The sequence below is a fragment of the Trachemys scripta genome, chromosome 4, assembly GCF_013100865.1.
Source record: "Trachemys scripta elegans isolate TJP31775 chromosome 4, CAS_Tse_1.0, whole genome shotgun sequence".
Taxonomy (NCBI): Eukaryota; Metazoa; Chordata; order Testudines; family Emydidae; genus Trachemys; species Trachemys scripta.
In genome coordinates, this window is record NC_048301.1 from 96,639,369 (window position 1) to 96,655,184 (window position 15,816).

A 15,816-nucleotide genomic window follows, 5' to 3' on the forward strand; every position below is an offset into this window, starting at 1 on the left:
TTTGTAAAACTGAGAATAACTGTATACAGTAAAAAATAGTAATACTTGGAATTAATTGAAAATTTATAAAGGGGCCTCATTCATTTGTTTCAGAATAATAGTGTTTTAGAGCACAATCCTGCTTTACAGTCCATGGCCAGATCAGCAGCTGTGACTTTCACAAGTTGAGCATCAGGCCAAGAATGGCTATATGAATAGGGGTTGCAGGATCAGTCTCTGAGTCAGGTTCTGAAATTGTCATTCTTAGCAACCACATCATTTCCACAACACCATAGAGATAATCCAGTAGTTTTTAAGGTGTGGCTCACTGATTCAGTCAGCACAGGAAAATCTTTTTTTATTGTTTTGTTAAAGCATTCATAACAGAGAGATTCTCCATGCTTGATATTGTAGCCTGACTTATTAATAGCTTTAACAAAGCTAGTTTTAAATATGTGCAGAATCCTAGGCTTTGGAGATCCAGCTATAAGGCAGCTCCCTAAATTCACTAATTAATACAGCTGAGAACCTATTCAGCTAATAGGAAATTTGATGTGTATATGTTGTTCAACTTCTGCACGCTTTATTTCATATTTATATTCCATCATTTGTAATAGGTCCAAATTGTTCCCAGCCCCAGGCAGATACTCAGTGGGAAGAGATAGGGAACAAGAAGCCTCCTTTATTGTCCCTCTCTGTCCAGGCGCCACCCATACTCCCATTCCTTGCACTCTCTGCACACAAGGACCAAGAGACTTTAGTATCTCCAGCAGTGCTAGACTCTCCAGAAATGGTAGGGTCGTCCTGCTTCTTCTCCCCTTCCATACCACCAAGTAAAGCTCAGCTGGCATTTGGGGCGCATAGTGCACTGTACTTGGATAAAGATTGTCACGGTGTACATTCAGGCATGCACTCAGCCAGCATGTCTTGGAGGCATACTGGTTGAGTAGGAAGGTTCAAATTCCGTCCCACCCCCATGCTTTTTCTCTTGGGGGGGAGGGGGGAGGAAGCAGCAGCAGCCTGGGAAATTCCATACCAAAAATTGTGTTAAGAGAATGTTAAGTTTGCACAGTTAAATACTCAGAAGTCAGGAACTACCAAGCTACGGTTGCACATACCATTTTAACTCCTCTTCATGTCTATATGCATGTTGATAGTCTTTCTTTGTTTACATTGTATTTATTTATTTATTTTCAACCAAAAAAGGAGGGGAGGGGCAACTGAAGAAAAGACAAAAGACCAAACAATATAAAGGAATGGGAAAAGAGGGAAAGGAGACTGACATCTTGGTTTCCATCCACTATGGATTAATAAAAGGTTTCTAAGAAGGTAGATTAAAACTTTTAAGATTTGTCTGAAGTCCTTCTTCTCTGAAACATTACCTGCTCTTTAGCTGCCAGGTCAGCCAAGTCACTGAGCCAAGCTTCTATCCCTCTTGTAGCGCTTGTAGGCAAATGACTAATATTGCTTATGAGATGGAAGGGAGACAGTCTGCCCTTCCATCTCATAAGCAATATGAGTCATTTGCCTACAAGCGCTGCTCTAGAGAACTAAGCTTTCCGTGAGTTGGGGAGTTTTCAAGATGATGAGCTATATCTCAAAACACAGTTCTGGGAAGTAATTTTTAAGGAGGTATCTATTATTATACTAACCTTGCTACTTACTCTAGCCGAAACAACTGTATCCTGGAACAGTCCCAAAACATGTGAGCCAGTGTGGTTCCAGGAGACCCACATCTCCAACAGCAGTCTGCTTTGGCAAGATCCATGCACTGTAATCTGTGCGGGGACCAGCGTGAACAAAATAAAATTTGTGGCTACATTAGCCTTAATCATAGATCAATTGTAGAGTTTTTAATGTTTCGCAAGGCATTTCTCCATTGTCTAGGGCTCAAAAATATACAGAGATCTTTGTTTCAGGCCTGGCACAGGCACTCAGAATTAGGAAGGGTCTTTTGGGCCAGGAAGTCAGGCTGCACCTGATTGGGTGTACCTACAGATGGAGCTCTCGCCACATCAACTATAATTCTGGCATCTGTGCTGCTCCCAGTGCATTGGGACCAAATATGTCCTTCAAGAAATGCTTAAGCTGTGGGTAATACCATGCCACTGGACCAGGCAAATAGTATTGTAGTTGAAGTATTTGGAAAAGAAGAAACTTGATCCTCAACTGAGAGACCCAAATTATCCCCTTATCCATCCACTCTCTCCACATGAATGGTTTCTGATTGATTTTCAACAATGGGCTGCCCAAAGTACAGCATCAATGTGTGAGAAGGGATGGAATTTAATATTTTTAGCCAAACTGGCCCATGTTTATTTGGTTGTTAATATTTATGGGGACATTTTATGATTAAAACAGTAATGGGCTGAACCCAGCCTTCCTGCCAGTGGGAGAAGTTGAAGGCTGATAGTCTTTAATTACATGATCACATACTGTTTCTCAAATTTATAATATTGTGTACATTTTCCTACTACCTTATATATATCATCTTCTAATTTATACTTAAACTTTTATAATGTTATTGTGTTAGACTACAACTTTATGCTTTAATACGTTAGACCCCAGTTCAGGAAAGCGCTTAAGCATGTGCTTAACTTTTTGAAGTTAGCACTTAAGTCCCATTTACTTCACAGTTAAGCAGGCGCTCAAGTGTTTTTCTGAATAGATACATTTCTGAATCAGGACCTTAGTCAGCAGCCATTTATCAACCAATAAATCATATTTTCTTTTCAACCAATATGAAGTGCCAGTTCGCTTAGGCACATATCAAGGAATGAGGCACTTAACTACTAAATTAATTTATCTGCCAACTTATCTGACCTATATTTACCAGCAAAAAATCACTATTACTCTGTTACATTTAATCTGTAATATATTGTATATATTGTAATATATTGTGTAAATTTACTGTGTACTTTTCTTATAAAGGATGGTCCTGGTCTTTGTCTGGTATATACGGAGTGATACACAGCACTACAGAATGCTAGATATGTGTCTAATTTTGTAGAAAAAAGTATATAATACTATATTGTGTTATTTAAGAAGCACTATGTGATCATGCACTTAAAAACTATATCATGATGGATACACCCAAAGGGGACAGAGTTAAGGTTGCACATGCCACCATTTCCTGACTTTTGCAATATTAACATTCTCTTAATATAGTTTTATGTGTGTCTTATCCAAAATAGATAATTGTGTTTGCTGCTGCTAGCATAGGTTAGAATATTTCTGTTGTGTGGATTGTATGAATCTGCTTCTTTACAATACCTACCAACCATAGGGAATTATCTTTCAGTTGAGCTTCTTGTATAATAAAGTTTGTTGTTTAATGACAGAATATGCCTCGGAGGAGAGTCAGTGTTGCTGTTGTTCCTAAATTTAACTCATTACACATTCCTGGCCAGTCACCTACTACGTCACCCATACCTTCAATGCCATCCCTGGTAAGTAAAAATAAGTCCATAATTTAAAGAAATTAACATGTTTCTTAAATCCATGCCATATAGGACTGAGCAAACATTTCTGAAAAATCTGCCATTTGACATTGCAAATTTGAGTGATTCAAACTGAACTCAAGTATATGGTTTAAATTGGGAATATCCATGCTAGTCTCTCCTCACCTTTCCTCAGGACAAAAATGTCTGAGACCCACAAGCTTGAGGAAACACTTCTAAGAAGCCTCACGCCCCCAAGCCTACCTAATTGATTAGGGCTTCAGTAAGACACACAGGGAATTTCCCAGTGCCATGAGCCTGAGTGGAATCTGTGACCCAACCTTTGTGATGGGGATAGTCATAGGTGGCTACGTAGCCCATGCTGCATAAAGGAAGTACCCCGCTCCGAATCAACTTCCTTGTCTGCTTACCTTAGGAACCCAGTGACGCTGTATGTTGGCTGACTGGGGTCCCTAGGCAGCTCAAAGTATAATCAGATTCTACATTATAGTTTCTGTTTATTCAGTGGTGATGTACTATGCATACAAAAGTAAAAATTACTTCCACAGTAGAACCCAGAGGGGATGATAATTTCAGTCATTTACAGCTCTGTTAGTGTGACAGCTTCTAATCAACTGTCACAAAAGTCTTCAGTATAAACCCAAACTGAAAAACTCATACAACAGAAATGTATAACTCCCACGATAGCCTGGGATAAGTAGCATATTCAACTCCTGTGTTGCCTTTTTTGTTTAACAGCGGCATAATCTGGTACTACATATTGTTTGCACATTAAAGAAGAACCAAATAAAACTTGAGCCTAACAAATCTACATAACGTATTACTCCAGTGCAAAATGCACCAGGTACTCGTAGCTTCAAAGACAGACTAACAGATTCAAGATGACAGATCTAAAACTTTTAAAGTTGTATGGTCAAGGCTCTCAACTGGACGGCCAAAGCTTCTTTAGTGGGGATTATTGCAGACAAGCAGCTGAAGAGCAGCACGTCTGACAGAAATGTTTTCAAAGGGGCAGTATCGTTAGCTGGGTGGGAGTTCAAATGAATTTTATCTTTAAATTGAATTAAATTTAAAAACAACATGATTGCATGACTATGTTATGTGCCCACAAGAATTGTTTAAAGACATGAATGGAGGTGAAAATGAAAATTTCATTATTCAAATTTCTCACTGAAAACTCAACAGAGGAAGCACAATTTACAGAAAAGGAAGAGACTGGAAAATAATCAACATACTACACAGTAGTTAGTACTCAACAAAGGAAGAGACTAAACGACACATACATAAAGGAAGCAAGGTAGAGAGAGAGGCACAAAAGTGGCAAAAACAGCTACTCATCATCTTTAAAGTCCGTTGTTTACAGAAGTAGTTTGAGAGCTCAATTTTCGGAGATTTTGTGTGATGTATTTAGGAAGAAAAACTTCAGATAAGAAACCCATTAACTTTATCATCATACTGAAGTTGCATTAGAAATCAATTCATGAAACCTAACATTGCATGGAATCTAACATTTTATTTATCATGTTTTCAATTCACAGTCTGAATCACCCAATGGAAGAAGTAGTCTGACATCTACTCCTGCCCTACCAGCTCTTCTAGAGAAGTGAGTGTTCTTAGGTTGTTTTTCATATTGGATTTATTAGACAATGAATGTATTTGATATAAAAATGCAACAATTTCTGTAAGGGAACTAAAATGATAGGATTATGGTCCTTGATGTCAATGAAGCTACACTGATATACACCAGCTGAGGATTTGACCCTATTATTCTACTACTGAGTGATCATATTTTGCATTTCCTGTTTCATGTATGAAGTTGTAACTTAATGAAGCAATGTAATTTTCCTAGAAAATCAGCAATTCCATTTCTACAAAACTAGGCCCTGATCCTGCAAGCTGATCTACACAGGCAGTCATCTGTTTGTTTAGCCCAGGCCCCACTAGAAACACTTACTTTTAAAAATTAAATTTCCCTTGGAAAATAAGGGATTCAAAGTACAGTAAAAATGTTTCATGAAACTCTACAAAGCTTCAGAAATCCATCATTTTTACAAAAGTTCTAGAGGTTTCACAAAACTCAAAACCCCACCAGCTTTTTCTCATCCCTACAGTGCATGAACTGTACTCAATAGTATAGAATGGTTCTGTGCTCTGAGATTTGAGAGGTCATGATTTATTTAGTGCCACATTTAACAAAAATTGCTGCTTAATTTAGTTGACCCTCATGATGATGCTATGGAAATCTTTCAATGGTTTGGATTTAAATTTAGACATGTTTTTAGATTTCTGTGTTGCACCCATATAGTATATGTTTCATGCCACTTTTAAGCAAGATGAAAGCAGAAATGGGTACATCCAGAAAAATTTCTGCACACAATAGAACAGCTCCATAACATGCTTTCCAAAGCTTTTGTCTGCTATATTGTCTCAGAAACTCTCTCTTTGGACCTTTTTCATCATATCACAATGCTGATGTATCTATCAGCCTTAAAAACTCTTTCTTTCTTCTCTGTCTCTGTTCTTTCCCCCCCACTGCATTCCTCATTTTTCCTTTTTTCAGCCTTAGATCTGAGTTCAAGCTGCTGGTTCTAAGTGTAGTCTGTAAAGCTGTGTGCACCTTGTACAGCCCCTGCGAAGGTCCAGCAAAATAGCCCATAGAGAGAGCTCTGTTTCTTTAATTCTTCAGTATGTGAAATAACAGTCCTTCTTTTCTTTAAACATTCCTCATTTTTGCTTGTCTGGGCACATATTTTGTTCATACTGCAGACTGTCTGCCCACAGTGTTCTTTATCAACTTATTCTGCTTCTTAATTTACTTTCATTTTACACTTTCGTATACTCTTTAATACCAAACAGTTTCCCCTCTTCCTGCTCCCTTCTTTTGAACCATTAATGCAGAATTAAAGGGTCTCTGTCATAGATTCATAGATTCATAGATTATAGGACTGGAAGGGACCTCGAGAGGTCATCAAGTCCAGTCCCCTGCCCGCATGGCAGGACCAAATACTGTCTAGACCATCCCTGATAGACATTTATCTAACCTACTCTTAAATATCTCCAGAGACGGAGATTCCACAACCTCCCTAGGCAATTTGTTCCAGTGTTTAACCACCCTGACAGTTAGGAACTTTTTCCTAATGTCCAACCTAGACCTCCCTTGCTGCAGTTTAAACCCATTGTTTCTGGTTCTATCCTTAGAGGCTAAGGTGAACAAGTTCTCTCCCTCCTCCTTATGACACCCTTTTAGATACCTGAAAACTGCTATCATGTCCCCTCTCAGTCTTCTCTTTTCCAAACTAAACAAACTAAACAAACCCAGTTCTTTCAGCCTTCCTTCATAGGTCATGTTCTCAAGACCTTTAATCATTCTTGTTGCTCTTCTTTGGACCCTTTCCAATTTCTCCACATCTTTTTTAAAATGTGGTGCTCAGAACTGGACACAATACTCCAGCTGAGGCCTAACCAGAGCAGAGTAGAGCGGAAGAATGACTTCTCGTGTCTTGCTCACAACACACCTGTTAATGCATCCCAGAATCATGTTTGCTTTTTTTGCAACAGCATCACACTGTTGACTCATATTTAGCTTGTGGTCCACTATAACCCCTAGATCCCTTTCTGTCGTACTCCTTCCTAGACAGTCTTTTCCCATTCTGTATGTGTGAAATTGATTTTTCCTTCCTAAGTGGAGCACTTTGCATTTGTTTTTGTTAAACTTCATCCTGTTTAACTCAGACCATTTCTCCAATTTGTCCAGATCATTTTGAATTATGACCCTGTCCTCCAAAGTAGTTGCAATCCCTCCCAGTTTGGTATCATCCGCAAACTTAATAAGCGTACTTTCTATGCCAATATCTAAGTCGTTGATGAAGATATTGAACAGAGCCGGTCCCAAAACAGACCCCTGCGGAACCCCACTCGTTACGCCTTTCCAGCAGGATTGGGAACCATTAATAACAACTCTCTGAGTACGGTTATCCAGCCAGTTATGCACCCACCTTATAGTAGCCCCATCTAATTTGTATTTGCCTAGTTTAAGAATATCATGCGAGACCGTATCAAATGCCTTACTAAAGTCTAGGTATACCACATCCACCGCTTCACCCTTATCCACAAGGCTCGTTATCCTATCAAAGAAAGCTATCAGATTGGTTTGACATGATTTGTTCTTCACAAATCCATGCTGGCTGTTCCCTATCACCTTACCACCTTCCAAGTGTTTGCAGATGATTTCCTTAATTACTTGCTCCATTATCTTCCCTGGCACAGAAGTTAAACTAACTGGTCTGTAGTTGCCTGGGTTGTTTTTATTTCCCTTTTTATAGATGGGCACTATATATGCCCTTTTCCAGTCTTCTGGAATCTCTCCCGTCTCCCATGACTTTCCAAAGATAATAGCTAGAGGCTCAGATACCTCCTCTATTAGCTCCTTGAGTATTCTAGGATGCATTTCATCAGGCCCGGGTGACTTGCAGGCATCTAACTTTTCTAAGTGATTTTTAACTTGTTCTTTTTTTGTCCAACCCTTGCATCTAACAGTCCTTTCCCAGTATTCCCCTTGTTATGTTATATAATCTCGTCTCGAACATCTGCATTGATGATGGTACAATGACCTCTGTTGACAAAGGTGCTTTGTCGTCTGGCCACACCAGCAGAAAGGCAGGAGGTAATGGATGTGGTTTAATTAGGCCACAAATTTATTCACTTAAAATATCTGGGAGTAGCCAGCAATAAATTGTACAGTGCAAATCATCATCATTGCCACATAATCCCCAACTGGGTCCCAGCCATCCTGCTGCTGGGACACTGCTGCCCTTCTTTGCCATCATTGAGGGGGGCTGTAAAAGGAAAGAGGGTTGGCTCTTTGCTGTACCAGACATAGAAGCCCCCATCCCCCTTTCTTCAGCTCCCTTAAGGGATGCTTTCCTTCAAAGCCCCTTTGAATCCATTTTATCTGATAACCATGTCCCTTCCGTACAGAGTACCTGCACTGGACATCTGCCACAATGAGCTTGGCTGCCTCTGGCCCATCCTCCGCAAGTTTCCAAGATAGTTACTGATTCCTTCCTGAATAGCGGACAAAATGTCTCTAGTTGCATTGGTGTACCCCATCCTCCCTAAATAACTTAGATGCCTAGTAAGATAAACCCCTTTCATTACCTATGGATTTAGCCACTTCCCTATTCACATATCCCTCAGCCATATCAATCCATGGAGGCTTCACTGCCACACCCTGCACTGTAATATGTCAGACCAAATAATTGTCATTCCAGGGCAAAAATCCTGGATCTGCCTCAAATCCCTCTTAGCTCTGATCATCAATTCAACTCCCCTACACCTTCCCAAATCATTTTCACCAAGATGAACAATAACTGCATCCAGTGCCTGCTCCTGGGCCTCCAAAGAGTATACGAGGGGCATTACAATGAGCAAGCCTCTCCTTCTGTGCCAGCTTAGGATTGCCTCACTACCAAGACCCAGCTGTTCCCTCCAGACAACCTGGAAGGCCACTTAAGCACCCAGTATACAATGCTGTGCTCTCAGATTTGACGCCACCGGTCCCGTGGCCTGTTTGCATGATTCTGAAATTGGAAGCACAGGAGAATTAGCTTTGATTCTCTAACTGGGGTCTCCCCTACATCCTGTATGCATTTGAATGCCATCGCCCAATTGCCTGCATCACTGTGGCCCCTCACCCAAGTTAAGCCGAAGCTGTCGTAGCCCCGATTTGGAATGAGTGGGAATTAAATTCATCCACTGGTAGCTCCAATTTTGTAAGCCCCTTTCTGAAAATTTTAACAAATGTATGTTATGAGGATTCTTCCATCCCTGTTCTTCCATCCCCAACCAGTCTCATTGCTATATAAGTCCTTAATGCCCCCACTGGGTAAATCCTGGCCTCACCCCTTTCCATTGTGGACTAACTTTGTCCGCATCCCCCACCCCATCTGTTTTCAAGATCCTCAGGGTCAAGATGACTGACCACTCCTCCCATTGTAAATCTCACACCACTCCAAAGCCCTTCCTGATGTATCCCTCGCTCACGCAGGCACTGGTTTGCTGACTCTGAAAGCTCCAAAAAACATTACCTGGACTGCAGTTTTGAACAAGGCCACCTCCTGTCCACTTCTGCGTTTTTGGTGGAGAACTTGCATCAAAACCCTAAGTGTCTGAACAGCGATGGGACAATGGGGATCCTTTCTAGGGCCTCTGTCGCAAAACCTACTAAAAACCTCCAGACTCAGAATCCGCTACAAGGAGCTGGGTAACCTCTCATTCGACTGACAAATGTAAGGCCCAATAGGTGACCAGAAATGGCTGATGATGCCAGCCCACAGAGGGCCAGCGACACTGTGTATTGAAGTATCTGGTCTTCTGGAATAGGTCAGGTCATCCACAGGCCCCCCATCTCTGAAAATGCACAAAATCATTGAACCTCTTGTCATAGACTTAAATGTTCGTGCTGCTCCTGATCTCTTTAATACCCTGAGAGCCTTCATGTCCCCTGGTCCCAGAGTGTTATGGGTATCCATTCTGGTTCCTTGTTGGTTTCTGGTGCCAGGTCCCAAAATTTGTCCACTTGAAATTGAGAGAATGCATCAGAGACACTATTTTCAATCCCAGGTACATATCTGGCAGAGAAACATTTTAAGAGTTAAACACTGTAGTACAAATGCACTTACCAGCTTTATAACCCTGGCAATCTGGAGGACTGGCAATTGATAAAATGTGCTACGGCTATGTTGTCAGTCCAAAAACGCATGCTTTTGTTTGCAAAATCCATTCCCAAAATAGTCTCTGCTATCAAAATGGGAAAGAATTCCAGAAATGTTATATCTTTTATTATACTTTTTAGTATCCAATCTAAGGGCCATTTCTTGGCACAGCACCTGCCTTGGTAAAATACCCCAAAGCCTATTCCTCCAGTGCATTGTAATGAATCTTTAACTCTGCCTCTATCATCCATTCCTCCCTCCAAAAAGACACTCCATTAAAATGATTCAGAAACTGTTCCATGATTCCTAAATCCTCCTTCATCTCTTTATTAACAATTTGAAAATGGATGGGCTTCGATATTCCCAAGGTGGCAGCTGACAGTCTGGTGCAAAATGTCCACCCTGGTGCCACCAATTGACATGCAACATTTCAAAGTCCAATAATAGACTGCAGCTCCCGCAGTATAAACTTCCCGGCTGCTCTAGCCTTGATGATCAATTCCAGAAGTTCCCCCAGTTTATCCTGGGGGAGTCTAGATATACCAGCCCGCATATCTAACTCAATCCCCAGATGGGTCAGTTAAGTAGAGGAGTCCCTCTGTTTTTTTCATCAGCCAGAGGTACCCCCAACCTACCAGTGAAAGACTAGGCTGACTTGCTCCTCAGAATCTGCCCTGCCTGCACACAAAAAGTCATCCAATTAGTGAACCTCCTGCTATAAATAAGACTCCTGTAGCACTTCCCATTCCAGCAGAGTGCTGAATTTTTCAAACTCTGAGTATGAGATGGGTAATCCCAACAGGAGGGACTTATCAAAATAAAACTGACCTTCAAAACAGAAACCCAAAAGATTAAAATTGGAAGGATGCACTGGCAGCAATTGACAAGCTGTCTTGATGTCACATTTTGAAAACAGTGCCCCCACAAACAAGTCCTAACCAGGCACAGAGGAGGAATAGAGTACTGAACATAATTGTGAGTCATTAACTGAATTGCCCCGTGGGGATGACAAATGGTAAATCAAGCAAGATTTGCCAGCTGCCTTCTTAGGAATCAAGCCCTGGGGAGAAAACCCATAGGTTCCTCATAGGTAAGTGATTGAATAGCCCTGCTTTTTAATTTAAGGTTATTACTTCTTGTAATACATAGTCAACCTCAAATAAGCCTTCCTCCTCCATGTTATGTCCTCTCAGTTATTTGTGTAGCTCTATCATACCTTCATGTCTTTCAATTATATGCACTAAGTTGTGTTCCTTTAGCCTTTCTTCCTGCCATGTCTTCCTTCCATTACTGCTCTATATTTTCCTTTATTGCTGTGCAAGCATGCAGCCTACAAGTGTCTATATTCACTTTTCCTTCTGTTTTTAATACTGGTGAGTTTTGTGGGTTGGTTTGTTTTAGTTTTTTATGGTTTTGTGGGGGGAATGTCATTTTGGCTTTGGTTGGTTTGTTTGTTTTGGGGGTCTGTTTGTTTGTATTTTTTGTTTTGTTTTTGTTTTTGTTTGGAATCTGGTTGTTTTTTTTAAGCTTCCCAAGCTAGCCCAACTTCTTCTCTCCATCTATTCTCCCAAATGGTACCTCCAAGAGTATTATAAGCAACTAACAAAATAAGGATGCAAGCAGACGTCATAACAAATGACCAATTGTAAGGCAGTAAATGATTTTAATTATCTGAGATCATATATACCTAACTAAGGAGATGTTTCCAAAGAATTCAGAAGAAGATTAGGGATGGCTCACTCAGCTATGCCCTCCCTTAAGACAGTGTGAAAAACCATGGCATCTCGAAATGTACAAAGGTGTGACTGTTGAAAAGCCTAACTTTTTCCATAGCAATTTTGGATGTGAATTGTGGGAAGTTAATGCTGGTGACAAAAAGAAAATTGAAGCTTTTGAAATGTGGTGATGGCAAAGACTCCTATGTATCTCCTCGACTTGGGGGGGGGAGACTAATGGCTATTTTAGAAATATTATTTTAGAGAGACAGGCTCTGATGGCAGAAATCAACAGACACAAACTTATGTACTTCGGTCATAAATGACATAGAGATGGAAATAGCCTTGAGAAAGTTAGTAGGGAAGGAATGGAGCAGGGTCATCATAATAGGGGATGTCCAGCAAGGAGATGGATAGATGATGTGCAGCAGATCACTGGAAGATCAGCCACTGAGTGCTTGAAATTAGTGATGGATTGTTTAAGGCTTCTGAAAGTTCTGTTATTATGTCACCAATATTGAGACATGAATAAATGGATTTATTTACTTTACTTACTTACCAAATAAGGTACTGCTTAACATGAGCAAGACTGGAAGTCTCGGGCCCCTACAGAACTGCTCTATTGAAAAACATATATGCAGCTATAGAAATTTCTAAAGATGGTATACAAATATTTGGGTAGAGCATGCCCAAATAAATGTGTTAGTCTCTAAGGTGCCACAAGTACTCCTCATTCTTTTTGCTGATACAGACTAACACGGCTACCACTCTGAAACCTGATACCTAGTTGAGTTTTATCGCAACTAATTTCTTGAACTTATGAACGTAAATTATGTTGTACACTACACTTTTTAAGATTTTGTATATTTGTGGTTTGCATTGGATCACTTCCCTGTTCAAATAGTGACAAACGTAAAGCTTCTGTAATAACTTGATGATAAAGATGACTATGATATGGAAACAGACTGAAAAATAAACACATGATATTTTGAGATGGGAACAGAAGACACACCCAAGCTTTTTGTGCAGATTTTGACAAAGGATTTCCATTGTGGACACAGGATGTGCTGCACTTAAAAGCTGTGTGCACGCAAATGTATGAAAGCATACAGCATATTGACAGGCTCTTGTCCATGGCAAAACACTTATCTCTTGCAGGAAACATTGCACATTCTAAGGAAGTTGCTTGCTGACATTTCAGAATTAAAAGATAAGTAACTTGTTGAAGGACAAGATGATGCTAAAAACCTGCTTGGTATATTGTGTATTTTTAACAATCTTAGCTTGGACTATGTTAAATATCATTTGAAATTATTTGCATTATATTGTGTAAATCTGGATCAAAATTTGTTAAGATGCTTTAGGCATTATGCAGAATTGAAAATGTCAAAATATGCAGTTCCCGTTCAGGTAAAGAATGTTAACTTTCATCTTTTTAGTTTGCTTTAAATCTCAAGGTATGTTTTGTTTTATCCCCATTATGCTTTACTGAAAGCTCTAATATTCTAAAGATGGGGAAACAGTAGATATAAATGACACAAAGGGATGGGTATTCATCAATACCACTGTTAATTTTTGGTCCAATCATGCTGTCCTTACTTGAGGAAAATTCCCACTTGAGCAAAATTCTTGTCAAATAGAGGTTTCCCTAAATCTGGTCCATCTCTTGTAACAATAAAGAGATTCCAAAATGATCAGAAATCTAATCTATCTTTTCTCATCAATAAATTATTTTTTTAAAGTCCATATTATTCAGTAACAGACGCATGTCTTGAAGATTTCAGGTTAACGGCTTGTAAGTATGTAGAAGATGTGGGGCCCACTGGCTCCCTGGTGTAAGCTTGTGCAGCTCTATTGACTTCAGTAGAGTTATGCATATTTGCCCTGTGCCAAATCTGGCCCATGAAGTGCTGGATTTCCAGAAGTAAATAAGAAAACCTTGTCTCGTGTTAGTTCAAATTGCTATAAATGTTCTCTTAAAAGAATCAATTGACCACAGATAATCTGTCCTCCTCTAATGGGATCTGATCCCATACCGTTGAAGTCAATGGGAGTTTTGCCGCTCACTTCAATGATAATAAGATCAGGCCTATTTAAAGAGTTCTAGTTGCTTGAAGTTTGGACGAGACATATATCTGAAATTATTCCCTGACTTTTCTAGATTCCAACACTCTTCAAGTGAGTTAAGATTTATGATCCAGAGACAAATAATTTTTTCATTGTGTGGCTAAATATAGATTTGGCCCTTAATCTTTCAAGTAAAAAACATTTTCTTCACAAAACATTAATTATCATCTTCCTTTCTATCATTCACAAATATATATACAATTAAGCAATATGCAGTGCTTATATTAAAGCTAAACATTCAAAGATCTTAAAGTCAAAATGAAAGTACACATGTGTCTATATGTATGAATACAGCATATGCAACCCATGAGAAGATAGATTAATATGCAGAAGAAAAATAAGAGGAGAAATATTAAGTGAATAGCCAGTGTTTATCTGTATTATCTTTCTTTGTCATAACAGACTTCAATTTCTAGGAAGTCTTTTAGAAAGTCCAGGGGAGAAAGGGTTAAATGGAGAACAAACTAATGCTGAATATGAGCAAGGAAAAAAAACTCTCTAAAACAAATCCAACATTTAATGCCTTAGAGACCTGTCAGTTACTGCTCTTTAGATAGTGATCTTTTAAATTAAAAGCTTGCTTAGAACCATTGGTTTTCTCTTTTACAAGGCTTTTCCGCAAGGTAGTTGAAAAAGAGGGAATTCAGACCTCCCCCCAAAGATACATTTGAGTTTATCGTAACAGGATCAGAATTAATATGAAAGGAATTGCATCGTTCTCCAATTGCGTATTCCAACCACAACACTTCCCAATGCTATTTTTCCTTTCTCTTTTTCTTTCATCTTGTCAGTGGAAAGTCAAATGGAGAGCATGACCGTGAATCGCCTGCTTCTCTGTTGACGCAGATCTGTTCGGAAGAGATCAACCCTGAGACAAAAGCCAAGATAGAGGAGGAAGCTTATAAGAAAGGGTGAGAGTGTTTATGTGAACTGAATTCCCCAGGAGGGATTTACCAGTTTAGGACACATCCTTTAAGGATATAAAGCAACTGTAAGTGTATGTGCACCACTTTCACTTCTCCATTAAGATGAGAGCCAAATACTTCAAAATAAGTGGACGATAGAAACAACATTTACTGAATTCCCCTTAAATGACAAAACCTATTTTCAACAATATGTTGATTTGTAATGTGTAAATAAATAATGTCGGAATAACTACCCCGGATTAAAAAGAGTAAATTAAAATAATTCTGATAATGTGCAACAGTTTTAATGTCTCTGTACAATGTGCTGATATGCAGGACAGTAAAATAAACATTAAACATAATAGCTTCCCTAGCATCAGAGCAGCTAGCACTTATTTAAGAAACTAAGGAACATAATTTTATTAAAGCTATAAAAACAAACAAGAGCTAGATAAAAATTGACAATTAAAAAAATAGTTAACCCAAGTAGCTATGCTCCACCATACATCACGCCTTGAAGCTCATTAGTCTCGGTTGTGGTTCCAGCAAACTCCCAAAAGGAGCTATTTCCAAGGCAGGAGCTCTCAATTGAGAAAATTCTACTTACAGCCCTGAAGAGTTTTCATTAGGAACTGATAAACGTAGCAGGGTGGCTCTTGTTAACTGCTACAGTGGGATACTGGGTAAAAGGTTTTATCTCAGATAACTGTATCCCAGACCACTCAGAGCTTCAGAGATCATCAGCAACATTAAATCTGCAGCCAGAAGTGAACAGGAATCCATAGGTGAACATGGTCACAGCAACTTATCCCAAGCTGTATTCAGCACCAGCTATAGGTTCTGGATGAACTTCAAGAGTATCTCTACGTGAAATGTCTTCCATTAATCCAAACTGGAGGTAACACAGTCCTGAATA

At 39.5% G+C, this 15,816-nt stretch overlaps 1 protein-coding gene across 9 annotated transcripts in view; it reads left to right on the forward strand.

The window, feature by feature from the left end:
• The window catches only part of IRAG1 (inositol 1,4,5-triphosphate receptor associated 1), a 132,599-nt gene that overhangs the window by 108,377 nt on the left and 8,406 nt on the right, over positions 1–15,816 (forward strand). For 8 of the 9 annotated variants that reach the window (XM_034770008.1, XM_034770014.1, XM_034770015.1 and 5 more), the window contains 3 exons: positions 3,321–3,428; positions 4,979–5,043; positions 14,787–14,906. In XM_034770008.1, the coding sequence (XP_034625899.1) occupies positions 3,321–3,428; positions 4,979–5,043; positions 14,787–14,906 (293 nt within the window). Of the gene's footprint in view, positions 1–3,320; positions 3,429–4,978; positions 5,044–13,026; positions 14,907–15,816 lie in introns of those variants that run through there. The other variant, XM_034770017.1, reaches the window with a different exon arrangement.